General features: G+C 39.5%; 2 protein-coding genes across 6 annotated transcripts in view; both read right to left on the bottom strand.

Moving 5' to 3' along the window:
• rnf139 (ring finger protein 139) overlaps positions 1-1,867 on the bottom strand; it is a 25,826-nt gene extending 23,959 nt beyond the window's left edge. The window contains exon 1 of the mRNA XM_043688252.1: positions 1,319-1,867. Within this exon, the coding sequence (XP_043544187.1) occupies positions 1,319-1,481 (163 nt within the window). The 5' untranslated portion in view covers positions 1,482-1,867. The remainder of the gene's footprint in view (positions 1-1,318) is intronic.
• Positions 1,868-8,831: 6,964 nt separating this feature from the next.
• adcy8 (adenylate cyclase 8 (brain)) overlaps positions 8,832-27,444 on the bottom strand; it is a 124,257-nt gene continuing 105,644 nt past the window's right edge. For 2 of the 5 annotated variants that reach the window (XM_043688254.1, XM_043688253.1), the window contains one exon: positions 17,565-18,137. In XM_043688254.1, coding sequence (XP_043544189.1) covers positions 17,650-18,137 — 488 coding nt within the window. In that variant the 3' untranslated portion in view covers positions 17,565-17,649. Of the gene's footprint in view, positions 8,873-17,564; positions 18,138-21,925; positions 23,486-27,444 lie in introns of those variants that run through there. The other 3 variants (XM_043688256.1, XM_043688255.1, XM_043688259.1) reach the window with 3 other exon arrangements.

Raw genomic sequence — 27,444 nt, forward strand, 5'->3', positions numbered from 1 at the left:
TCCCCACCCCCACCCTCCTCTAGCTTATCTCTCCACGCTTCAGGCTCTCTGCCTGTATTCCTGATGAAGGGCTTTTGCCCAAAACGTCGATTTTGCCTGTCCTCGGATGCTGCCTGAATTGCTGTGCTCTTCCAGCACCACTGATCCAGAATACAATCTAGAGAAGGTCAGGAGTTGATGAAATACTTTCCTCTTGCTGAATAATCACAGCTCTAACACTCAAGTCTGACACCATCCAACACAAATGAGAGGTAAGTCACACCATATAAAGTCACTCCCTCTACCAGCAATGATTCCTGATTGAATTTAAAAACTTTATGCAGAATCACACTCTACGACAGCATTTTCCAAATTTACAATCTCAACCTAAAAGAAAGTTTCAAATAACTCAGCACGAATCTCCTCTCAGAGCAGCATATCTGAGAGGGTCCCTACCCTCAACTGGGTTTGAACTAATACTTCAAGTCCCCAATATCCCTTCCTTTCAGACATTCAAGGAATACAACTTGCGCTCTTTTTTCTGTAAATAAAGAGAGGTTATAATGTAATGATGAGCCATGAGGTTATGCTGCAGGTCTATACAGTCCTGATTAGACCACAGTTGGAATACTGTGTTCAGTTCTGAACACCTCATTATTGGAAAGATGTGGAAGCTTTAGAGAAGGTGCATCGGAAATTTACCAGAATGTTGCCTGAACTGGAGGGCAAATCTTACAAAGAAAGGTTGAAGGAGCTCGGGCTTTTCTCACTGGAGTGAAGTAGTATGACAGATAACTCGATAAAGATGGGCAAGATGTTGAGAGGCATAGATAGAGTGGATAGCCAGAGACATTTTCCCATGGTGGTATCACAATGGGCATAATTTTAAGGTATTGGAGGAAGGTTTAGGAGAGATGTCAGAGGTAGGTTCTTTGCACAGTGAGTGGTTGGTGAATGGAATGCACTGCCAGCAGTGGTGGTAGAGTCAGATATATTAAGGACGTTTAAGTGACTCTTGGATAGACATATGAAACATGATACAATGAAGAGCATGTAGGTTGGTCTGATCTTAGAGTAAGATAAAAGGCCAGCACAACATCGAGGGCCGAAGAGTCTGTTCTGCTCTATGAAATAAAGACATGCCCTTCCCTTTGATCACCGCTGCAAACTGGCCACGCAGGGTATTTTTTTGGCAAGCCTTCTCTTAACTAATCCAGAGTTGTTTGCGATACCACACGACGAGGATGTTTAACTATTCGGACAGGGCTACCCTAATTCACTGGGGTTCCGCGTTGCTCATTCTCCAGTCGCAGTCTGGTCTCCTCCCGCAATTACTCACCCAGTAACCGCTGTGATACCTGTCGAGCCACCGTGGACAGGCTCTCGAGGCCGTCAAAGTAGGAGTTCAAGATGGCGTCGATGACGAAGATGCAGGGGACCCGCAAGGCCACGTCCAGGACCCCGCGGAGGTGACTCCCCATCGACAGCCACTGCGCCGACATGGGTAAGCACCGGCAGCGCTGCGGCCCGCTCACCACAACGTCCGCTGCTGGCTGACCGGGTGGCTCGGCCGGCCGGCCAGCCAGCCGGCGTATAAGTGTCGAACGCCTTTTTATCTGGCTGGCGGTAAGTCAGCTGTCGGCCGGGTGTCGCTGTCCCGCCGCGTCTCTCCGTTTCCTCCCCATCGCCCGGGCCACCCGCTGCCTACCGTGACTCCCACTCAACGCGAAAGGCGCGTCACGTAGACTGACGCGTCACAATCGGATGGAGGGTGATTGAGGAAGAAGACGCAGTGACCTCACAATCACATGGAGGATGGAACGTTCAGCGGGATCGCCCGCGTGTGAGGGACACGCACAGAGTTCTGAGTTTGCGTAGATACCTTAACATCGGCCTAGGCTATTCCCACTGTGGTTCCTACTGGAACTTTGTCACGTGACCGTGTACTCTTATTGCAGCAATGTTTGGTGTAACTTGCGAGCGGATACAATCAGTCATTACGGCTAAGCAAGAGGCAATTTAGACCACGAATACATGTACAGAAAAGTGCAGTCAGTCCCTCTTTCCAGTTCTACCATGGAGCATTGCAATTTTGTCTTCCAAGAGCTCTTTATGAAATCATTTATTTTTCGCTGCTCCCAACATCCCCAAAGTTTACAAGTCTCAAGTCATTGACATTCCCTGCCCTCATAAGGCAGCAGGTCTCAGGTTATTGACATTACTTGCATACAAAAAAAGTTCTTCAACACATTTTTCTGGATATCATTTCCAAAACCTTAAACCTATGTCCCGTATTCTTCCCTTCCAATTTTTCCTTAATATAGTAAAGAACATTCATTAGTGCTCATTGCTTCCATATTTTAAATTCATGTCTCATACACGTGATACTAAGAATAATCAAGAATTTGCTATTTGACTTCCTGCTTTGTTCCTGAAAGTCATTGATTCCAAAGTGCTGAGACTTTAAAATGTTTACTAAATTTTGGAAAAATAAATAAGGTCTTGCAAATCCTGTTGAAAGCTGAATATTAATCTGTAGTTCACGGTTTCAATGTCGGGTGGAAATGGGTGTTGTCAACTTGCATAAGGTGGAGTTGGGACCAAAGGTTCATGCTTTGAAGAGGCAAGTGACAATTTTGAAATTGTCACTCCCTCCATTATCCTTTTATGTCCATCTATGCCATAGCAACCAGTGGCTATGATCTGAAATGCATAGTATTAAGGTCGCAGAAGCACTTCTACCATAACTTTCAAAGGGCTGTAAGAAGAGGATGAAGGCTTAGCTACAACAAAATCAAGTTACAGCAGATGCTGAACATCTGAGACGAAAACAGAGAGTACCAGAGAAACTCTCAGCGGCTTGGTAGCATCAGCAGGGGATAGAGAAAAACAGAGTTAATGTTTCAAGTCAAATATATTTGTATGGCTCTTATATGGAATGAGATCAGTGTGATTAGCAAGATTTTCTTGCAAAATGCTGGAATGGACTTGATAGATTGAATGGCCTTGTCTGTGCTTTAACTATTCTATAATAGAATAAAGGATAGAAGAGGGGAATAATTAGCTCCAACAAAGAATTAGTATAATAGGTTTAGCTGGTCTTATTTTGTGCTGAATCATTCTATGATTGCACAACTCCAGTTATGTCAATTTAAAATTCGTTTATTGATAACTCATTCCAATTGTATTACTCTGTTGCTAGATTATTACATCAGCTCTTTTGCATTGCACAGCACTCACATATATATAGAAGCTAAGTTCATTGTAAGTACTAACTCAGAAAGAATAGTTGGTATGCTTTATATTAAAATGTATTCCATGATCATTTTGGATGTTTATTCGTGTCATTTTGCTCAGCAGGTAGCGTTGTTCAGTTTATGGAAAAAGAGCAGGTGACTAGGTCCAATTGGATGGCTATTTGAAAAAAACAGCACAATACAGAAGACAGTCCAAAGACTAATATCACACTGCTCCCAGTAGCAGAAAAAAAAATGCAAGTAACAAAATCAAGATGAAAGAGTAGAAAGCCAAATTTCACTTCGAGTCATAGAGATGAACAGCATGAAATCTAACAAATAATTGCCAGAGGTAAGCATTAGAGGGCCAGTCAGAGTGCAAACATTCAATGCTTTCAACAAGAGTTGAAACACATGGCGATTTAGGATCTGTGTTGACCAGTTGTCACCTTGATCATATGTGCACATCTGCACACACACCTGGGCCTTCATTGCAGGCAGCTGAACAGGAAGACCTCACCACCTGCAGAAAGATCAGCAGCTCCAGAGGCCCATAGTTCCTCAGCAAGAGAAATGTTGATTCGCAACAAATTACTATGTCAAAGAACGCACCATAGGAATGCTATTCCCCAGAAAAGAAACATCAATGCAGCATATAGCAGATGAATTGACAAGAACAATATATATATAGTACCATTAGGAGACTTGCATGATTCAAACAGTACATATAATATGCATAAACAAACTGACAAAAATGGAACTGTCTAAAATAAACACACTGGCAAAAAAAGAAAGAAATTCAGATGCTGGACATCTGAAACAAAAACAAAAATTGTTGGAAAATCTGACCAGGTCTGGCAGCATTTCTGTGGAGAGGAATCAGAGTTAATGTTTCGTGTCCAATGACCCTTCAACAGACTGTTTTGTTAAGGAATTTTAATATTCTATGTAACATATTTATTAGGTAACTTGGAATTGTAAAAGATATACATGGAATTTTTTAAAAGAATGATGTTTGCAAGTGTATGTAATGTACTGGCTAGCTTGCCAGAATCATGTGACTTCTACTTCAGCTGTGAAGGCCTTTGCATGCAGTCCATGGCAGACATCAAGCACACATCACTTGAAACATCTACGTATAACTGACCTGGCTGCAAAAGGAGTACTTGTTAGAACATACCCAGAAAATGAGATTACTGCTATTTACCTTCCAGTAAGTGCAGGGTTAATCTTCTAGGCCCCACAAGAAAATCTCTCCTTCACCCCACGCTTTTCCTCTTACTTTCCCCAGTGCTGAATCAACTCTCATCTCAACCATGGAACTTGCAGTGGCTACTGCAGTGCCAAATGCATCCTTATTTGCCAATTAGGTGGTTCTTCCCACCTTTATTAAACAGGAGAATGATGAGGTCAGTTCATGTTAGACTTGGGACTTTAAAAGAACAGGTCTCATGCTGCACAGGACTTGATGGTTTTCCATCTGCCTCAGCTACTGGCTACAAGCTTCATGCTGCAGTTATACAGGGCCTTGGTGAGGCCACACCTTCAGTACTGTGTGCAGTTTTGGTCTCTTAGTCTGAGGAAGGACATTCTTGCAATTGAGAGAGTCCAGCGAAGGTTCACCAGACTGATTGCCAGGATGGCAGGACTGACACATGATCAACTGGGCTGGTATTCGTTGGAATTTAGAAGAATAAGGGGGGGGGGGGGGATCTCATAAAAACATATAAAATCATAATGGGACTGGACAGGCTAGATGCAGGAAGAATATTTCTGATGTTGGGGAAGTGGACAACTAGGGGTCACAGTCTAAGAATAACTTGTAAGCCATTCAGGACTGAGATGAGAAAGAATTTCTTCATTCAGAGAATTGTGAATCTATGGAATTCTTTCCTATAGGAAGCTGTTGGGACCACTTCATTAGCTATATTCAAGAGGGAGCTGGACTTGGCCCTTGAAGCTAAAGGGATCAAGGGGTATGGGGAGCAGGCGGGAATGAGATATTGAGATTGCATGATCAGCCATGATCATATTGAATGGTGGGGCAGGAGTGGCCTACTCCTGCATCTATTTTCTATGTTTCATACCAAGGAATTAAAATTAGGGACTGAAGAACGGTCACTGAACTTGGAACTCTGCTTTTTCTCCACAGATGCTAACGGACCTCTTGGGTTTCTCCAGCAATTTCTGTTTTGTTTCAGGTTACCAGCATCTTTGTTTTATATTACTTTTTTTTGTTTGTTTAAAACAAATGGCTGAGATTAGACATCTTCGTTAGTGAATTAATAAAATGCAATCATGTGAAACTTCATACCATGATAACTTTTCCTCCTAAAGTTAAATTCTATCTTGTTCTATGTACTACGTTCATGTTATGTCCAGATAGATTTATAAAAAGTATACAAACGTGCAACCTGCAGTAATAGCAGGTGTGAACCAAACACTTAGTGTCATAGAGTCATAGAGATGTACAGCACGGAAACAGACACTTTGGTCCATTTCATCTGTGCTGACCAGATATCATAACCTAATCTAGTCCCATTTGCCAGCACTTGGTCCATATCCCTCTATACCCTTCCTATTCATATACACACCCAGTTGTCTTTTAAATACTGTAATTGAACCAGCCTCCATCAATTCCTCTGGCAGCTCATTCCATACATGTTGAAAAAGTTGCCTCTTAGGTCCCTTTTATATCTTTCCCCTCTCACTCTAAACCTATATATTCTAGTTCTGGACTCCCACACCCCAGGGAAAAGACTTTGTCTATTTACCTTCTCCATGCCCCTCATGATTTTATAATGTCACCCCGCAACCTCCGACGTACCAGGAAAAACAACCCCAGTCTATTTAGCCTCTCTCTATAGCTCAAACCCTCCAACCCTGGCAACATCCTTGTAAATCTTTTCTGAACATTTTCAGAAGGAGAAGAGAATTGCTTGCAATATTCCAGAAGTGGCCTAACCAATGTCCTGTACAGCCGCGACATGATCTCCCAACTCCTATACTGTCAAAATAACCATTTAAGCTTACTCCTTACTCAAACTCCTTTTTGTGGCATGCCTATTCTCAACCACTCCAAATGAAGCAATTTAAATGTCTGCAGCTCTTGCAAACTGCTCATGTAAAACAACTTAAGTAGGGTTAATAATGCAGCAAAATTGTAGTTAATAAAATGCCTGAAATTCAGAGACAGTGAAGAGGGCAGAAATTGATAAACTTATGCACTCCTGGCTGGCATTCTCCATTCTACCATCCCTCAACTTTAGACATTGAAAACTCTGCTGCCTGTCTCTTAACCAGCACCAAATCGTATTTCATCATCTCCCTTGTGCTCATTGATCAGTATTGACTCCCAGGCAAGCAACACCTTGATTTCAAAAATATCATCCTTGGGCAGCATTTAATGTTCAAAGGTGGGGTGACAAGTGGCTGCACAGTGTGGAGATCCTGCTACCTTCCTGTCTCTCTCTCTCTGATTAAATCCAGGATTGTGAATGATCTTTCTGCCAATTGAGGCCCTAGAGCAGCCAGTTGATGGCCCCTTTAGGATTCAGTCTGCAAACTCTGGTATTGGACCAATGGCAGGAGAGACACTTGCCATATGTGATGTTGTTTACGGCCTAGTTTGCAGTCAATGCCCTGATATTACATCCGGACAGAATTGGGTGGGGGATACATACGAGGAATCACTTTATGCCGTTCTTTCAATTTAATTTTCTTCAGTTTGCCATTGAACTTCTTGACATGTCCACAGTTCTGCCCTTACACATCTTTTGACATGGATTACTGATGAAGATGTAAGTAAATTGCTGACAGCAGTCATGGCTTCCATATACAGTTACAAATGGAAAGCTGTCAGTCTTCAATTGCCTGGCAAATCTTTCGGTACTACTTTTGTCTCACTGGTGGAGATCCTAGAACTTAATGTTGTCGACCGAGCTGTGAGCTATAGCCAGTTAAGGAATAAATGCCCTTCAGGCTCCTGGATGTTGGATTGGGGGAGGGGTGGTAGAGGGTGTCATAGCTTTGGCTCTGGGTGTTGTTTCCTCCTTTGCCCCACTGCCGTTATTACACTGTGCCTCTGGCTTTCAAATGTTTCATGACTTCGCCCTTCCTTAGCCTTACGTTTTCCAACCACATCACTCTCTGGGATATTTGTAAGCTTCTAATTCTCATCGCTTGACCACTTTAATTTTAATCAGACCTCTCCTGGCAACCACCCCCTTCAATCATATAGACTCTATACTCTAGGATTTGCTCCCTACACTGTCCTGTTTCTGTTGCTTATATATCTGGAAGGAACTGAAAGGGTTGATATTTGGTTGCGTGGGTAAGCACTGCCTACTGTGATAATGTCACAAGGACTTGTGGAGAGAGTAAAGTAGAATTTCATGAGAGATAGATGTAAGGCTAGCTTTTCCCAGCAATCCTTACCATAAAGTAGGGCATATTCTTATAATGTGTAAATATGTGCGGAGTTGCAATGAACATCTAGTTTACTCTACAAAACTCTTCTTATTAAACTAGAGAATGGTTACCATTGCACATGTGATCACATAAGCCCCTAAAGAGCCCACACAATTAGAAGAAATGGACAGAAAAACACACAACTTGGTGGTCACCATGGGATCTGAACGTATAATTTAGCAATACCCATGCAAACATCCTGTAACCCAGGACACTTCAAGAAAAATATACTATTGATTGCTAGAATAATGTAGTCCCTGGTACAAAGGGGAAACTTTAAATAAAGCATTCATTCAGCCCGAGAAGATGAGAATTTAAAATATAACCTCGGAATGGGTGCCACTGCCATACAGCATAGATATCAGAGCAAGTGAAAAAAATGGAACAAAAATGGCCAGAAGAGAAACCTACAGGGTAATTAAGGGAAATGAGCAATTGCTATGAGAAGTAGGAAATCCTCCATTAAAGCTTTAATAAGTGGAAATTCTAAAGCCACTAAATTATGGGAATCCCCTATCGCAGCAGCAGCAAAAAATGGGAAAATGATCCCCTATCGCAGCAGCAAAAATTGGGAAAATGATCCAGAACAGTAGCAAAGCACAGGAGAACTGCCATTACCACGAAATAAAAATCTATAAAGAACATAAATACCCAATAATGATTGAAAGTCATGGCATCAGAAATAGTATTGCGAGGAATAATAAATTTCTGTTTAATCAATTTGATTCACAAATTATCAACTGGACATCCTAGAGAGAAAATGCTTGAAGTATAGAATATCTTCTAAACTGGGGGTCCTATATCAGAAGCTGTATACGTTTGAAAATATAGTGGATTATGTTATTACTTGCCAAGGAAGAAAAGAAGAAACATACACTTTTGAAGAGATACTGAAAATCATAACAAATAAAATTCTAGAAAGGACAAGACTAACAAAACAATGCTTATATTATTTAATGAATTACTTCTACAGACTAGTGGAGAGATGCGACTTAAAGAGAATTAACGTTTGTCATTATTGATATGTCTTTGTCATTTTATTACAGTGCAAAGAAGACTTGACTCAAAAGTCTTCAGATGGTGAGTGAAGCAGAGGTGCAGAAGCATCACTTATAGGAGAAGATCAAACCTGGTGCAAGACATCTTCAGAAGTATCAATTCTTAAGGTATAGAACCACAAACGACACCTGTAATACACCGATCCAGATAACTGGCATTAAAAGCTCTGACTAATGCTGGAGAATAATAGGCATAGGCATAAATATCTATTAACACTCAAAGTTTTATTGTAAAACAATCAGGCATTTCAGAAATGTGCTGAAGCAGGACACAATCACAGAAAAGCAAAAGACCCATACAAATATATAAATGAGGTGGACGAGTCTCCAGCAGAAGGCAAACCCAAATTTTCCTAGGAGAAACCAGTGGCCCAGAGTCAAAGAACATCTCATGAATCCCAAGTTATACAGTGGAACAAGTATAATAATATCATTAGATAGAAAGTCTTTATGACAAAACACTGCCTACAGCTGACAGATATTTAACTACATGGTCCGGGGGACTTCTCATTTACATTAAATGTATGCAAGAAGTAACTCTCCAATATTAAATACCAAACATTAAAAAAACCTTAAAATACTTCACAACCATGAATTCTCATTCCTGAGTGGAAAGACATGTATTTACCTCAATCATCTTTAAAAGCTGGAAGAGGTTAAACAATGAAAGGTCAAGAAACAGTCAATCAAAGAATGACTAGTCAAGACTCAGCCAATGAAGGCATAGCTGATCAAAGATTTAACAACACTGTTAGCTCCTGACTGAATCTTAACAGAAACATCATAATCTCCTGAAGTTAATTATGTTGGAATAGGAAGTTTTATCATGCCATCAATGAGCTGGAAAGCTGTGTCCATATTGATTTGGACTACCAACTAATGGACTTGAGATTCTAATTAACAACAAACTTTGAGAAAGAAGGAAAATAAAGAGGCAGCAACTGAACGGCAGAGCCAACTTGGGACAACTGAAGCATCTGCAACTGAAATGATTGGAACATTGCACAGTGGACACCTGGTTATGAAAAATACAAGTCACTTATTAGATGATGAAATGACGAGGAAGAGACAGGATCAAATGTTCTTATATTCTTCATATTCTTCTTATGTTTCAAAGTTGATTCCTCAACAACCATAAAGCAATGTCAACAAGAAGGAATCTAGTAATTGAAAAATTGAGCAAGTTGATTTCACCAATAATTCAGCAGCAGAAAGCAAATTAGAAAGTCCAAATTATTCAACAATTTAAAATAAAAAAACCTATCTACTTCAGCACAGATTTAACTCAACTTGAAGATGTGATGTATAAAACCCCATGGAAACAAGTACAGGGGATAAAGGGTTCTCCAGTTCAAATCTCAGATCATTAGGAAGACAGTTCAGGGTAACTAACTGACACAACAATTTACCATTCTTCCAAGTTTGAAGAAAAAAAATGTTCTCCAGATCATCTGAATTTGAAAAGTCAAAGATTTGGTTCAAAATGGGGTAGCTGTAAATGTAACTATCTAAACAAATATTAGGTAACAGAAAAATATCTGGGTGGGGACAGTGAAGTGCTGTTGTATAAGGATCTGAAAAAATTAATGCTTGATTGAGTTCAATAAATCACTCTTAATTGAGCCAACCTGATTATGTCCTAACTTGGTGGGAGAATGTTAGAAACGAAAATCGCTTCTCAATAATCGCTCTAGACAAATTCAGGAAAACAAAGTTTTATTAACAAGTCAAGTCTGCAGAGTTGGGCACCCTTGAAGAAAAGGCGCGCTGAGGCTTACAAAGTCTCCCATTATATACAGTACAAGTCCCTCCTCTCCTTGGCTCTAACAAGCCATGAGGTTCACATTCTTAAAAATATCATTATTCTTATCACAAAGTCTGCAACAAATGGCTCCAGAGTCTCTAAAGTTTTTGTTTTTCTCACCCTGTAGTCTTATCAGTCAAAGACTTCAATCTGTAACAGATGTCTCTCGAGTCGTTCCCCTATCCTGCAGTCTTATCAGTCAAGGACTCATCCTTCCCTGCCTGTGTTAATGGTTTCATCAATCAAGGGCCTGTTTGTTTTTACTCTGCTCACAAATTGTCAGCATTCTACACAATTTAAACTAGCCTGTTTGTTTTTACTCTGCTCACAAATTGTCAGCATTCTGCACAATTTAAACTATTCTACTTTTGAGTATATAAAATGTTCTAGAAAAGAAACAAAAGTTTTGTCTTTTATTATAGATCAGTCTGTGGTCCAGGCACATCTTAAAGTTTAAACCGAAATTACCTCTCACAGAGAATAAAAAGAATTTTGTGAGAGCCAGAATTTTTTTAATAGATATTTTTATTGAGATGAAAAGATCTTTTCTTAAATTAAAAAATTACAACGATTATAAACCAAGATAAAACACTTCTCTAAATATATAACAAAACAAAACGCAAACAAAACACAACTATACTCATGTGCAAGACGAACAAATCAGTAAAGGCAATTAATAAATAAGTAAAACAGCTCAACACAACGAAACATTAGCTCTTAACCTACAAGAGTATTGAGTATTACACATGAATTTATTCGAAATCCTTCCTTCAAGGGTATCAAGTTCACTAAGTCAGATCATGGCTACACAAAAGCCCTAGTTAAGATGGCAGGTAAATCAACATCCAGATAGTCCAAAAAGGGCTGTCATATTTATAATAATTTTCAGTGTTTTGGTGTACATATTCATTTGAAAGTCCTAAGGAATACGTTTCATGACTAACCTACGCCAACCCGGCAGACCTGGGGGTTTTACAGAGATCCGTACTCTGTGATAAGGTTAGTGATCCCAAGCAAACCTTTGGGCCTTGACAATAAAGCAAATAACTCTTATACTTTGGAAAATGTCACAATGTGAGGACAAAGTGCATGCAATGATTGAAATTTCACTCAGTAGGGTTGTTCAGCCTGAAACCTGTTCTCAATTATTTAAATGCAATTCACTTATTTCAAGAGCATGGCCTCATTTTTGATCCTAGGTTTCCAATCGGAATAAAGTCTGTCACTTAACTATGACACTAGAGATTAGGTCGAACTTTATGATTTTTGACTCTTACTGATGAGGTACGTGCTGCACAGCAGATAAACAGTTGCACCCTTGCAGCAGTAACATTTTCAGTTAATGAGTAACTGGAAAACTTTGAAATTACAGCATTGTCCTGACCCTGAAAAGATGCTAATCAGAAATTAATTGGCTTTATGCCAATTTGCTATGTTTGTACGGAAATAAATGTGCAATACCTGCAGCTGCTGATATACATGGTAAGGGTAGAAAGTGATGCTGAGAAGGAAGATCATTTCACAAAACATGAGCTCATTTGGTTTATGATATATCAAGATATCTTCCAGGGGATAAAGTCACAGTCTGCTGTCTTTTCATAGTGCTTTTGAAAAAGTACATTAATTCCCAAGAATGTATTAAAATCACAGGATTCCAAAGGGTGACCAAATGAAAATTAACTTTATTGCATTGAAGATCCAAAGTACATTAATGCTTTATTTATTTTCCACACCACACTTTATACATGGCAAGTAGCTTCAAATTGAGGGGTGATAGATATAGGACAGATGTCAGAGGTAGTTTCTTTACTCAAGAGTAGTAGGGGCGTGGAACCCACTGCTTGCAACAGTTGTAGGCTCGCCAACTTTACGGGCACTTAAGTAGTCATTGGATAGGTACATGAACGAGAATGGAATAGTGTAGGTTAGTTTGGCTTCAGATTGGTTTCACAGAGTGGCACAACATCGAGGGCCGAAGGGCCTGTACTGCACTGTAATGTTCTATGTTCTATTTCCATACCAAAGGCTGTTTTTAGTGGATGGATTATATGCTTAGTTAAAAATCACACAGGTTATAGTCCAACAGGTTTAATTGGAAGCACACTAGCTTTCAGAGCGTCACTCCTTTATATGCTGATTCACTATCACCTTCCCATCCTCTCCATCAAGAAATACTGCTAATTATAATGGATGGGGTCATTCCACTCCCACTGGACATGAGTACTTGATGGGTCCATTTCACTTGTTTGAAGAATACCAATGATGTGCTGTTCTAGTCAGTTTCTAAATGAGAAACATAATTCCAGGATCACATTAGTCAGATAAATTAAAATAGCCTTTACTTTGAGACAATCCCTATAGTTCAATTGAAATTCAGTTAAGAATTCTGTGTTACACATACTTTAAGAATTCCAGTACCCCAGTACACAGGACATACACAGAAAGTCAGTTATAAATATTTTGCAACAGCAACTCACATGTAGAATTGCCATGCAACTTTTATTGTTTGCAACTGCCAGTTACCATTTATACCTCTTCAATGCAGCTCCTTTTACAGACTGTACAGGGATCAGAGGAAGGAACTGAATTAGTATGAAAAGAATACGCATCTGAGCTGCTCCAGGTTCATCTCAGGCAATCGTCTGATCCACCCTGTCTCTGGTCTGGAATTTCTAGCGCTGCTGCCGTTCAGGGGTGTGACATTTGGTAAAGTAACTTCCTGATCTCTTACCTTAAGGGAACTGAGAATTCATATTTTAATTGCCTCAATTCCTAAGGGGACTGGGGAGAAGGAATTAACAGTGTAGGGATTTCCCTTCCCGTATGTTTACCAAACATCAGGCTCTATAATTTTGGTTTACAGAGCATCCAGCCCACACCAAATCCCCCTCCTCTTGCCCACACCACCCCAAGAAATACCAGCAAAGGCGAGGTCCTTACCTTCCAGGTCTTTCCTAAGTTTTTGAATTTTCTGTGCTATCTTTGATATCTTGTCTAACGATTCATGCTAGTCGCCTCTTTTCCAAAACAGGAAGACTTTCCTTTATCACTAGCTACTGTGTCGATTCTAGTACATCCCAGAAGAGCGAGTTGAGGCAGAGGTAAGATTGATCCAGGTCATGGTCAAATATCATGGATAGTGACAACCTGTTAATTGGTCTGTTTCTAATGGAATGCTCCAATTTACTTCAAAATAGTAAATTGATACGATTTAACCAGTCGATACATTCGGAGACTCAGGGAGAGGAAAATCTCAACAAATCTCTACGTATTAGCACCTATGCTCTTAAAATTGCCAGCAATGCTCTGAATTTACATTGCTTATACTCTGTTTCCTCCCATTTCTGAACAGTGTGTCCTGACATTTAATAAATCTTCAGCTCATGGCCAATTTTCTGTAATCTCTCATTTTATGGCATTAATATCCTATCCTTTCATATGAATACAAGGGCTGGAAACATTGAGAGGTTGGTATGTGGCCCCAGCTGGTCAAAATTACACATTTGAACCTCCCGATTGTTGCAACATTGCCCATCACTTTTGAACTTTGCATTCCTCATGTCACAAGATACGTTATGTAAATTTTTTTAAAAATTGGATCACTGTCCTTAATAACTTTAATAACTCTTCAGAGAGTGATCAGGCTGATCGAAATATTTTGTCATTTGGAGGCAGCAGGAGTAGAAACAAGAAATTAACAAGCAGCAAATTATTTGTGTTTCATTGAGAAGTGGCTTTCATCTTCCATGAAATCAAATAACTGAAACATATTCTGAGAAACATAGTGGCAGTCTACCTAAGTTGTGAATCTTGCTCAACATTAATGAAATTGAATCTTCTTGCTCAGTAAGGGCAAGATGACAATCAGTACTCTAGTGGGTGACCTCTGACATCTGGCAACAGTGATGTCATCAAAAAAGCTAAGCAAACTAGCACATTGAAGAATTCTCACAGACAGCAAACTAGGCAGTAACAAACAAGTTTTATTTAAACTTTTTTAGAAGTTAAAAAAAAGTTGGGATGTTGATGTTTAATTATAGTAGAAAGGGAATACCACAATTGGGATTTTATTCACTAGAGTTTCTAAAAATAAGTAATCTCATTGAAACATATAGGAATCTTCAGGGCTTGACGGTAAATGCTGAGAGGATGCCTCCCATCATGGGAAAGTCTCAGACCAGAGGGCAGAGTCTCAGAATAAGGGGGTGCTAATTCAAGACTAAGATGAGGAGGAATTTCTGCTGTCAGGAATTGAGAGTCTTTGGGACTCCTTGCCACAGAAAGCTCTGGGGGAAGAATCCTTGTGTATGTTTAAGGCTGAGATGGATAAATTCCTGAGCAATCAAGGATTATGGGGAAAATGCAGGGAAGTAAATATGAGGACATTGGATTAGTTATTGAATGGTGGAAAAGGCTCGAGCGTCTGAATGGCCTATTCCTGTTCATATTCCTTATGATTTTATGGTCTTATAATTAAAGTTTTTTAAAATCTAAGACGTCTTTAATATTTGTTACTAAAACGCTTTACATTTGTTATCACTTGGAAGCTTTAAGTCTTGATGGATTGTGGACAAAACAATTTATTTCAGGTTTTATGGATATAGAATAGTTTCTTTAAGATAGGTAATTGACAATTCACTATGGACCTTGGAGATAATCTTTTAGCAATACCTCCCAGAAATCGCATGATCAGTGATGACTGCTTATATTGCTGTGGAGTCTGCTGAGTTGCTTTGAACAGTAACTGGCCTGGATAGGTGCTTGTTTTATCTGGTACAGATGGAGGAAAGCCTGTCTGGAACAAGCTGTTCAGCTGATCTAAAAGAAACTCTCCAAATCAGTTCAGACTGAAATGTATTTGTTCTTTTGAAACAATGATTCAAAGAACATTTTAATATTGGACTCAATGAGTAAACTGTGTCTGCAAGACTTCCAAATGCAACTGTGCATTGTTAGTGACTACATGTATCAACAATTGGAGCAGTGGGCTTTATAGTTTTTACCTTTAAGAATAAGACAATAAGACATACGAACAGAAGTAGACTATTTGGGTTATCAAGTTTGCTTTATCATTCAATGAGATCATGGCTGATCTGACAATCCTGAATCATTTTCCTGTCTCATCCCCATAATACCTGATTCCCTTCCTGATTAATAATCTACCCATGTCAGACTCAAACATACTAATGACCCAGCCTTTACAGCTTTCTACAGTAAAGTATTCCACAGATTCATTAGCATCAGGGAGAAAAACAATCCTCGTCATCTCTGTCGTTATTGAGTGATCCCTTACTTTGGGATTATTCCCTCTGGCTTAAACTGTCCACAAGAGAAAACAACAACTCCCTGTCAAGTTTGCTAAAAATATTATATGTTTCAAAAAGGTCTCCTCTCATTCATCTAAAGCCCAATGAGTACAAACTGAAACTACTCAATCTCTCCTCATAAGAAAATTTCTCCATATTCAGAATCAATCTAGTCAAACTTCTCTAGACTGCCTTCAATTCCAATAATTTTCCCTTAGATAAGGGGACCAAAACAGTTCACAGTTGTCTAACAAAGACCTTGAATATATTTAGCAAGCCCTCTTTTTTTTACACTCCGTTCTGTTTGGAAAAAAAGCACCAGTCCACTTGCCTTCCCAGTTGCCGGCTAAACTTGTACGCTAGCTTTATGTGATTCCTGCAGGAGTATCCCCAGCTTTGTGTAGTGTTTTCCCATCTATACAATTTTCAGCTTTCTATTATTCTTAACAAATCTCATAACCTCACAAATTTCTACACTATATTCCATCTGCCAAGTTTTTTTCACTCACTTTACTTGTCTATATCCTTCTGCAGACATTTTGTGCCTAAACACCTGGCTTTGCATTTATTTTGTGTCACCTCAAACTTGATGTAGTGATTGTAATGAGGTCAGCCAGTTAGACCTCATAGAATATGAGTTCCCTGATTGGGGCTATTCATCTGGTCCAATCAGGATGCCCTGACAGATAAGAACAGGAATGTCAGTCTGGCTGTGAGGGAGCTGGATCTATATTGAAGACTCTAGATATGTAAATAAAGGGTAACCCAATGATGGGATACCAGCCTCTTTGGAGTTGTTTCAACACCTGCCTTTATGTATAAAGTCCACAATCCAATTGACTTTATTAACTACTTTCACAATCTTCAACAATTTGTACAAATGAATTCCCTCGTTCCTTTGCTCTTATGCCATGTTTAGATTAGTATTCTTTTTTATATTGCTCTTCCTTATTTTTCCTATTAAAGTACATCACTCCACACTTCCCTGTCTTAAATTTCATCTATTTCTCCACATATTCCACCAACCTATTTCCTCATGTAATCTATCAGCATACTCTTCAGTTCACAAGATATCCAGGTTTTATGCCTTCTGCAAATTTTGAAATTGTGTCTCAAGTCTAAGTCATTAATATCGATCAAGAAATGTAATTATCCTACTGACCCCCATGGGGACCCTTAACAATGTTCTTCCAGTATGAAAAATAGCCATTCACCATTGCTGTCTATTCCTTGTCACTCACCCAACAGTGCACCACTGCTGTCACTATCTTTTTATATTTCACTAGCTTCAACTTTACTGACAAGCCTGTTTTGTGACATGTTATTAAATGCCTTTTGGAAATCTCTGTATGTCACATCAATCACATTACCTTCATGAATTCACTCTTACTCTTCTTAATAAGCAACTCAATTTAAAATTTGATTTGTCTTTATCAAATTCATATCAGTTTTCCTTATTAATCCACATTTGTCCATGTAACCATTAATATTGTCTTCAATTTTTTCTTAATAGGACTGGAATATTTCTCTAGTTCTAGCAACAGAGCACAGCTATTTTGTAAAGATTTGTCCATGAACATGGTGATGAAATGCATGAACTCATCTGTGGTGTTAATGTGGCTAAGAATTCTTATTAACTATTGAACAGAGATGTGTAGCCTGAACTTCTTTGGAGATTTTTCAATAGTGTAAAGATGCAGACTTTAAAGCACTAGACCAGTTTTAAAAAAGTAAACCTTTTTATTTATATATATAATATATAAAAGAAATACAAAATCTCAACAATTAAATTGTAATTATGGCAATTCAGTTTTTTCTGAGTCTTCGACTTGTGTCACTGCTTCAGGTACATTGGAAGTTAGTAATATCCTCCTGTTGTAGTGTCCCTTAATTATGCCAGTGTTCTTATTTTCATTCAGAATTTGCTTTTGTTTTTGTCTGTTTAAAGACTGTACAAGTCCAAGAACAACAGCAGCTAGTGAATATTGACCAGTTAATTTTCTTGGTTGCAATATAAGTGGATTTGGCAGAACTCTTCCCAGAAGAAAGAATGTTTTTACCTTCCCTTCTTGTTCACTTATCCCTTTGACGTATATTTCACCTCTGTACTCAAAGGCAAATCCTTTGTCCTTCAGGATAAGATATGTATCTTCAGGCACTTGTATCTTGCCACTAATGCCTGTGCTATCCATGCGGCTTGCTAAGTTTACAGTTTTACCCCAGATATCGTATTGAGGTTTCTTAGCGCCAATAACTCCTGCAACGACTGAGCCATGGCTAATACCTGGAAGTAAATGTGCATTACCAAGTAAATTATTTACACACTTAAATAGAACATAGAACAATACAGCGCAGAACAGGCCCTTCGGCCTTCGATGTTGCACTGACCTGTGAATTATTCTCAGCTCATCCCTCTACATTATCCCAAAATCATCCATGTACTTATCTAAGGATTGTCTAAATCACCCTAATGTGGCTGAGTTGACTACATTAGCAGGTAGGGCATTCCACGCCCTTACCACTCTCTGTGTATTAATGCTTTAACTCCTGCTGAGTTTCCACTAACTGTAATGGGGACATAAGTAATCATTAAGCCATGCCATGCACACACAATTTTCACACATTTTTCCTGATGTAATAAAGCGTCATGGGAATTAAAAACTCTCCAATAGCCTTGTCAAAGTGGTTAATTCTTTTGATCCAAGACAATGAATACTGACAGATTATTTGACAATTGAACACATTAGAGCTGAGCCTTGTCTGCGCCTGACCTGATGTAAATACAGAGATACATTTCAGCAGAGTTAATGAACAGTAATCCCAAATCAAATCTGGAAAGCTGTTTGTGTTTTAGCCCTTTCTAAAGCCAGAAACTGAGTCCAATGACTATCCCAATTGGATAAGAAATTCAGAACAGACCAGGGATTGAACAGGGAACATTTCGCGTCTGTACCACTGAATATCCAAGTGAGGTATTGCAGATACTGATTCATCAGGAAATGTATTAGTTACTATTTAAAAAGAAACGGAAAACAAGTAAAGCATCATCTACAATTTCTTTCATTCAGCAACCTTTTCACAGCACTAACATGTTTAACTTAAAAAATAAATCATTTTACTCAGAATCAACACACAGTTAATTTCTCTAAACCACACAGTGAATACCATCAATATATACCATATAACTCTTAGAACATAGGTAAGAAATGAATTAAAATAATTTGTAACACTACACAAAACTCACCAAAAACATCTAAAGGATGATTTGCTTTTCAAGAACGCATAGATATCTCACTATTAATGTAAACCTCTGAAATATCTGTGGTCAAATAGTATATTACAGTTGCATTTCAGGATGTCTAGTTATTCTTTCACTTAAAACTTCTCACTCTGGGAAAGGTTGCATAATGTTGTCCATGTGATAAAGGCAGGTCTTCATGCAGTCTTAGTACAAATTTTATCTACTGTCTGGTTTTGTCACTTGTCATCATTGAAAATGAAAGTCTATTAGGAATTGTTCGTATTTGAGTTGAAAAGGCTGGTTCATATTCAATAGGTTTAATACTATTCAAGAACTGAACACTCTTTTTCCTTCAAATCCGCTTGTTAGAATTTCAGAATCTAACACTGATGGCAAGAGCTTGTTAGGATTCAAAGTTTGTAGCAACAATTTAGCTATTGGTTCAGTATTGCTGAAAAAGACACATTTTGTTAAACTTTTCATTTTTCACTTTTCAGTAACAAAAATAAAGCCAAGAGGAAAACCAACATTTATACTGTAAGAGAGAAAAATGCTAATTTTTGGGCAGCACAGTGGCTCAGTGGTTAGCACTGCTTCCTCACAGTGCATGGGAGTCAGGTTCGATTCCAGCCTCAGGAAATTGTCTGTATGGAGTTTATACACTCTCCTAGTGTCTGTGTGGGTTTCCTCTGGATGCTCCGGTTTCCTTCCACAGTCTAAAGATGTAGGTTAGGTGAACTGGCCATGCTAAATTGGCCACAGTGTTCATGGATGTGTAGGTTCGGTGCATTGGTCTGGGTAAATATAGGATAATAGGGTAGGGGAACAGGTCTGGGTGGGTTACTCTTCAGTGGGTCAGTGGGGACTTGTTGGGCCAAAGAGCCTGTTTCAACACCGTAAGCATTCTATGATTATTCTAATTGGTTGGCAAGTGGACTCTGACTGGTTGAGGCATTGCCATGGTGACAGTAGTCATGAATGCTGATTGCCAGATTTTGTTGGTAATTATAATTGACTTTGTTGCAGGTTGACTCTGTTGGTAAGGGTAATTGGTCATAGGTTTATCATTCAGGCTTGCAGTGTGGCACACTTGCATATATGAAAAGTTACCTAATATTAATACATAGGGCCCTGTTCTTTGCAGTCAGAACAACATGTGTGTTTGAACTCAACAAAATAGGTAACGGCCATTCACTGGTTCATTTTATGACCAATTAGTGTCAACCTGCCTAGTTTGAACAAAGCTTGACTGTTAACTGTCAATCACCATTAATCGGTATATTTTCCATGGCAATCCTTTCACCAATCAGAATCATTGCCAACCAATTAGCATTCCCTTCTTCTACACTAGAATTGCTGGTCTTCCCCTTTGATATTTCTTGAGGATTGTCCAGATGAGTATAAGGCAAAAAGTTTTGACAAAATTCGTATTTTTCTGCAATCACAAGCAACTATCCTTTTGTATCACAAGCTCCAGTCCTCCTCAGGCTCCACAGGGACTTTGACCAAGTAAATCAACTCATGGACACAACCATTAAACTCATCAATCAGAATAGTTCAGTCTGATCAAAACTGAGGGTTATCAGATTGTCAGATGTTTCATACAGTACATATTATCTGCCAGTTGGTGTCCCTGTAATGCTTAATGAATGACAGTAAATTGGAAATAAGAAACAAATGTGGGAATGATTTAAGGTAACTCTTGTAATAGCAAAATTAAAATTATTTAGATATTTATATGTGCTAGTATTTGTCTGTGCAGAAGATCCAATGACTGTGCAGCCACTAAGTTACAGCATAATGCAAAAAGGGCATAAATATTTATATTAAATAATACTGGATTGAGATTACATACTTAAAAAAAAAATGTGGGTCAATGGAATGAATATCTGTTCAAGTGCATATTTAAGTGAATGAACATGACTTTACACATTAAATAATTAATTGAATGGAAGTGGCATTTGATCTTAATTGTGCCAGCCTTTTCATGTGTGTTTACACCTTAAGTTCGTGTCATCTAAAATGCACAGCATCCTCTACAGAACATACAGGACCATTGTGAACAGAGCAAGCAACCTTGTAACTCCTTAATCAAACAGATTGAAAAATGTTTAAAGAGTAGAGCAGTTTAAGAGCAGAATTTAAACCAGAAAGTATCTGTGAGATTATTTAATTCAATGGGAAATCGCGTGCAGAAAAAAAGAGAAAGAAAGAAAACAAAAAGAGCGGAAGAAAGAAAATATTAAAAGAGAAAAGTAAAAGATCGAGAATTAAAGTATAAAAGTAAAAGCAAAATCCAACAACGAATGAAATCTGGGGCATTTTTAGAGCGGGCACTCAATCAGGATACAATGCACCAACTGTGGATTTCATGGAGACCTATTTTGATGTTGACAAGAAACCCACGTAAAATTGTTTAATTAATTATTGCAATATAGCAGGTATGTATCAGCTATTTCAGGCTTAAACATGCCATTCTTCACCTGAAAGGAAGGTCACTTATAGTAGCCACTGTCTCCTTTCTTTCAGGCAAATGTTTATCAGAGAGCTTTTGTTTGGATACAGCTTTTTATAATCTTGGAGGATTTCAAAGTGATCAGATCATGACAAAAAGTATATTGGATGTGTTTGACACCAAATGAAAAGAGAGAAGAATCTGCAATATTTCATAGAATCCATTCAGTGTGGAAACAACTCATTCAGCCCAAAAAGTCCACACTGACCCTCCAAAGAGTAACCCACCCAGACCCATTCCCCTACTCTAGCATTCTACATTTCCCCTGGAATGCACTTAACCAACACATCCCTGAACACCATGGGCAATTTAGCTTGGCCAGTTCACCTAACATTAGACTGTGGGAGGAAATCCAGACACAGGGAGAACGTGCAAACTCCACACAGGCAGTCAAATAAGGCTGATGTCACGGGAGACACTAGCCAGGTCATAGCCTTTACAAACAGAGGCTCATTTTCCTTGACCTTTTGGAAAAGTGATACTTCCTCAGGTTGAAGTTGTCACATCGAGGTGGTGGCAGCTTGCAGCCTTCCACAGGAGGTGCTGCTCACTGTTGGCCCCAGTGGCCACAAATTAGCCATAGCTCCAACACTGACCAATTCCCTGCACTTTTTCATCACTGATTTCTTCCAGGGCACGACTGGAGAGATATTCAGTGACTCCCAGTCGGATCCTCATAAATATAGTGAGCAGATTATTTACGATTGCTTTCAAGTTCCAACAAAATTTGCCTCACAATCACAATAGCTCAGGATAGTTGGCTGATTTCCACTGACTGCACATTTTTGGCAATATTATAAAGCATTATGAGCTTGTCCAACAATCCAGAACTGGTTCATAATCATATCAAAATTAACATGGAGAAACCCATCCCACTAGGAACCAGAGGCTTGCCAGATATTCCAGCAATGAGACAACTATTGGCTCATGCCCTCTGAAGGTCATCCCAAAAATAGGAGATGAAGTTAGGTACTGTGAGGTACTGAGACAGTGAGAAGAATCGGGAAAAGAGTAGAATTCCCATTTCCACACCCACTTTTGCCATCATCCCTCCTAAAGGCTAATGCTGCCTGATCTGCTGTACCTTTCCAGAGCCACACTTTTCAACTCTGACTCTCCAGCATATGCAGTCCTCACCTTCTCCAATATGTATTGCAACCTGGCAGCAATCAGTAGCACTTTTTAAGGTCACAACATTTTTTGGCCTCTACACAGCTATGGTCATCGCCTGCATGAACTCATTTCGGAGGATGTTCAAAGCTCCCATGAGGTGGGCTTCCTCTCCATGGCAGACCTTTTCACATTCCTGGATGAGGCAGACCTTGCATCATCAACTCTGCTCCTTTTTGGTCTCCACCAGTACAGTGGAGACAGAGAGTTTATGCAGCACATCTGTTAATACTTCTCTAGGTTGCTGATGTGTCTCTTGAATTTTACTTCTCAGTGACAACTCCACTGTGCTCCCTGACCTGGATCATCCACTACTGTCCATTCATGCACATTCGGTGAAAATCTGGCAAACTATCTAAGTAGAACCATACTAGTGTGTGTGGTTGCACCTTCTGTGGTGGTGCATGCCCAGAAGGAGTGAGGTCCTCTAAGGACTCATCCTCATGGATGTCCAATGACAATAGCTGCACCTGTGAAGACAAAATAAAGGGTTGTGATTTAATCATTGCAAAGTCATAATCTTGACAGTCACCATACTCAGGCTGCTCAGTTCTATCACTAATCAAAGGATACATGTGTATTGTGATACTGTCTCTAGGTGTTTGCAAATTCTATGTTTCTCCATTGCCAACTTAAAGAAATCAGATTGTGCACTCTCTCCCTTTTCTTTGCCTTCTCTTCTCCTTTTAGAGGTGAGCAAACAGACCTGGGAGCAAAAGTCAGGTTTTCACCCAATTGATGCAATGCATTCAGTGAGAGTGACAATGTAACATACACACAAGTAAGCACAGGAGTGGTAGAAATGAATGAAATTAACAAGGAAAAGGGAGGTTGATGACGAACATAGAAAGCGAAGGCTGGATAACCAAAAACACAAACTAGCAAATGTATTGACTTTTCTTGGCTTGGTATGGTCATTAAACAGTGTCCTACACTCCCTAAAATCCTGCTGCTCGCTTCCTCAGTTACACGAACCATGCCTCCTTGGTGAAAGCAGAGGTTACTTTCTTCCCATTGTTTGGGAAATGTATATCCCTGTTTTTTTCCTGATTACATCCAGCAGTAATTGATTTTGAGTACAGCCTTTGCTCTCTATCCACCAACAACTACTGTATTTAAATGATCAATGCAATAATGTAAATTGGAGGATTTCAACTGTTTGTGGATAATATAGCAAGGGCAGCACCCAAAGCCTCTCTACCGTAAGTGTCAAGAGTGTGATAGAATAATCCATACTTGCCTGTAGAACTGCAGCTCCAACAACACTCAAGAAGCTTGACACCATCCAGGAGGGAGTTGGTTGTAGACAGAATGGATGTTTGTGGATGTGGTGCCAATCAAGTAGGTTGCTTTTTCCTGGGATAGTGTCAAACTTCTTGTTGTTCAAGCTGCACTCATCCAGGCAAGTGTAGAGTATTACATCACACTTCTGTCTTGTAGATGGCAGACAGGCTCTGGGGAGTCAGCAAGGGAGTTACTTACCATTGTATTCCTAATCCCTGACCTTCTCTTGTAACGACTGTTTTTATATGGTGAATCCAGTTGGGTTTCAGGTCAATGGTAATGGCAGGATATTGATATTGCGGGATTCAGTGACTATTCAGTATGAAAGTGAAGTCATTCAATTATCTCTTATTGGAGGCGGTCATTGCTTGGCATTTGTGTGGTGTGAATCTTACTTGCTACTTGTCAGTCTAAGCCTGGATATTGTCCAAATCTTGTTGCATTTGAATACTGCTTCAGTATCTGAGGAGTTACAAATGGTGCTGAACATAGTGCAACCATCAGTGAATATCTCCACTTCAGACCTTATGATGGAGGGAAGGTCATTTGTGAAGCAACTGAAGATGGTCGGGTTGAGGACACTACCCTGAGGAACTCCTGCAGAGATGTCCTGGAGCTGAGATGACTTACCTGCAATAACCACAACCACCTTCCTATGTGACAGCTATGCCTCTAATCAATGAGGAGCTTGCACCCCGATACACACCGATTCCAGTTTTGCCAGGGCCCCTTGATGCCACACTCAATCAAATGCGGTCTTGATGTCAAAGGCTGTCACTCTAACATCACATCTGGAATTCATGTGTTTTGTCCATGTTTGAACCAAGGCTGTAATGAGGGCAGGAGCTGAGTGGCTCTGATGGAATCCAAACTGGGTATTACTGACTAGATTATACATGCTACCTAATACATGAACTGCTGCTGGCTGTGTGAGATCTAATGATGGTGTTTCATTCAGAAACAATGCCTAATCGTTTTAGTATTTCTGTGTTGGTATCAGTGTCTGACCAAGAAACAGATCTTGGATATTTAAAAGAAGGAAAAACAAGAGGTGCATGCTTACACCAAAGGCAGCTTGCAAACCAAACTATATTGTGAAATGAGACAGAAGTGAGATGTGAGAAAACAAACTGGGTTTGGAGATCAGATCATTTGCTTTGTTCTCAGCACCACCACTGGCCATGGCTTCAACTGCTCCAGTTATGCTCCAAACTTCTTCTTCATGCCTGACCTCACTGCTTAGCTCCTGCTGTTTCCAGCGCTGTGCCACATTATCATGAAAGAGAGATTGAACTGTCTCAGTACGTGTGGTGCAAACTGTTTAGGTGATGTGGCTGCCATTGTTGAATGTCTTGTAGTGTGTGCAAACTGAGATGAGGGTACGAGATTCACAACAGTGGTAAGGGCAGGAGGATGACCTAGAGGTTCTTAGCAGGTGAACAATGTGCTATGCTCTATTAGGTACAGTGTGAAGCTCATGGTTCAGTTTTAAGTAGATGGTATTTGAAAATAAATTTCCTGTGAGGTCATTAAACTTCTATCGAAGTAAGATTATTGACATTGACCTCCATGATTGTGCCCATTGCCTTTTAAGTGTTTGTTTGGAGGGCCTCTGATGAGAAGAGGATCTGCTGCCACTTGTCCATCTCCAACACCATGGCCTTGAGTACTGCATCAGCCAATCTGACCGCTCACTCTTTGCCAACCTTCTCGCGAATGTGTACTAGAGATTCCTCTCCAGCCACTTTCAGTACCGGCTGCAATAGTGTTTAAATAGTGTAGGCTCGACATAAAAGGTCTTAGCCTTGAATAAAATTAGCACTCTTTATCGCAGCCAATCAGCAGCACACTTACTGCTAGGTTGCAAGCCAATATTATCCAATCAATGGGTAGCATAAAAAAGTTACCTGCATGACGCTGAATGGGTATAGAGTAATTGCTAATTGAGGTCCTGGTACTTGTTTTGGGGAGTCTATCCAAATTTTAGATTTTTTTTGACATTAACTGCATCATTATATCATAAAACACATCAAACAATAAAAAAACATTTTTCAGTAAATATTAGAAACTGCTACCTTAAAACAATATGTTGTGTTTTAGTGTTTAAAAAAGTCCTCAGATTTGGTGTTAAACTTTATTTCCAGGTTAACAATGATACTGGAGAGGACTATTTTTACACAGCAAAATCTGTTATTTGATTAGCAACTGTTAACCCTAGTAAATATTACAGTCCCTGACCACCCAATGAAAAGCTTTCCCCACAGGCCTTGAAAGCTTGGAGGGAAGTTAAATGTTTGAGCTGTGACGTGGGTAACCGAGTGAGGCAGGCAGCTCCCTGGTCCTAGCAGCATTTCTTGAAGTAGTTACCACGGTAAGAACTACAACAGTCTCAAACACTGGGGAGCTGGAGCTGTAATGAAAAGTGAGCAGGGATTGATGCACGAAATGCGTCAGGGTCAGAACAGGCAGGCCAGGGGCTCAAAGGAACTGGAGGTGTGGGAGATTGGGGTTCCAGTTAACGAGGCACCCCAAAGCCCCTTGTCTGCTTTCAGCAGCCGCAGTAAAAGCTGGACCCCTCCTCCACTGGTTGGTCCTAGTGACAATATGATGAAGCTTTTAAGTCACCAGTTCATTTACCACTTAAGGGTCACAACTGACCTATTGGCATGTACTGATAAAAATAAGGTGACAGCAAGGGTGTGTGTGGAGGGCAGGTGACCATGGCATATTACGAAGCTGAAATCCTCGTAATATGCCAATGAGGATTTTATTGGGGACAATAAAATCCAGCACATAAATTCAGCATTTCCAAGTGGTTGCTCATGCCATTTGTAGCTTAGAAGGATAAAATATATTATTCCATGACCAAAGGGCAAATTAAACTTCTTTTAAGGACAAAGTGTCTCTTTATTGTTTTTGTTGAGTGAATTAATTGGCAAAATATCAGGCTAATCAGAAATCAAAAGAAACCAGCATGCATGAGATTTTTTTATTTTCTTATCTTTCATTCAAGTGTAACACAATAATGTTCAAGTTAACAGTGTCGACCTTAATTATAATGTGTCTCAAAATATTTACATAGTCAGACATCAAGATTTGAATACTAGATATGTATAATACCATAAGGCGTAAGCCACTGAGTCCATTCAGTGAGAATATGACTGATCTGTTAATCCTTAACCCTATTTTCCTGCCTTATCCCCTTGATTCCCTTACAGATTAAAAGTCTGTCTATCTCAGTCTTGAGTATCCTTAGTGACCCAGCCACAACAGCCCTCTATGATAAAGAATTCCACAGATTCACTACCTTCTGAGAAAAACACTTCTCCTCATCACTGTCTTAAATGGACAACTCAGTTAGGATTGAGATGAGGACGAATT

Source organism: Chiloscyllium plagiosum, chromosome 4, assembly GCF_004010195.1.
Source record: "Chiloscyllium plagiosum isolate BGI_BamShark_2017 chromosome 4, ASM401019v2, whole genome shotgun sequence".
NCBI lineage: Eukaryota > Metazoa > Chordata > Chondrichthyes > Orectolobiformes > Hemiscylliidae > Chiloscyllium > Chiloscyllium plagiosum.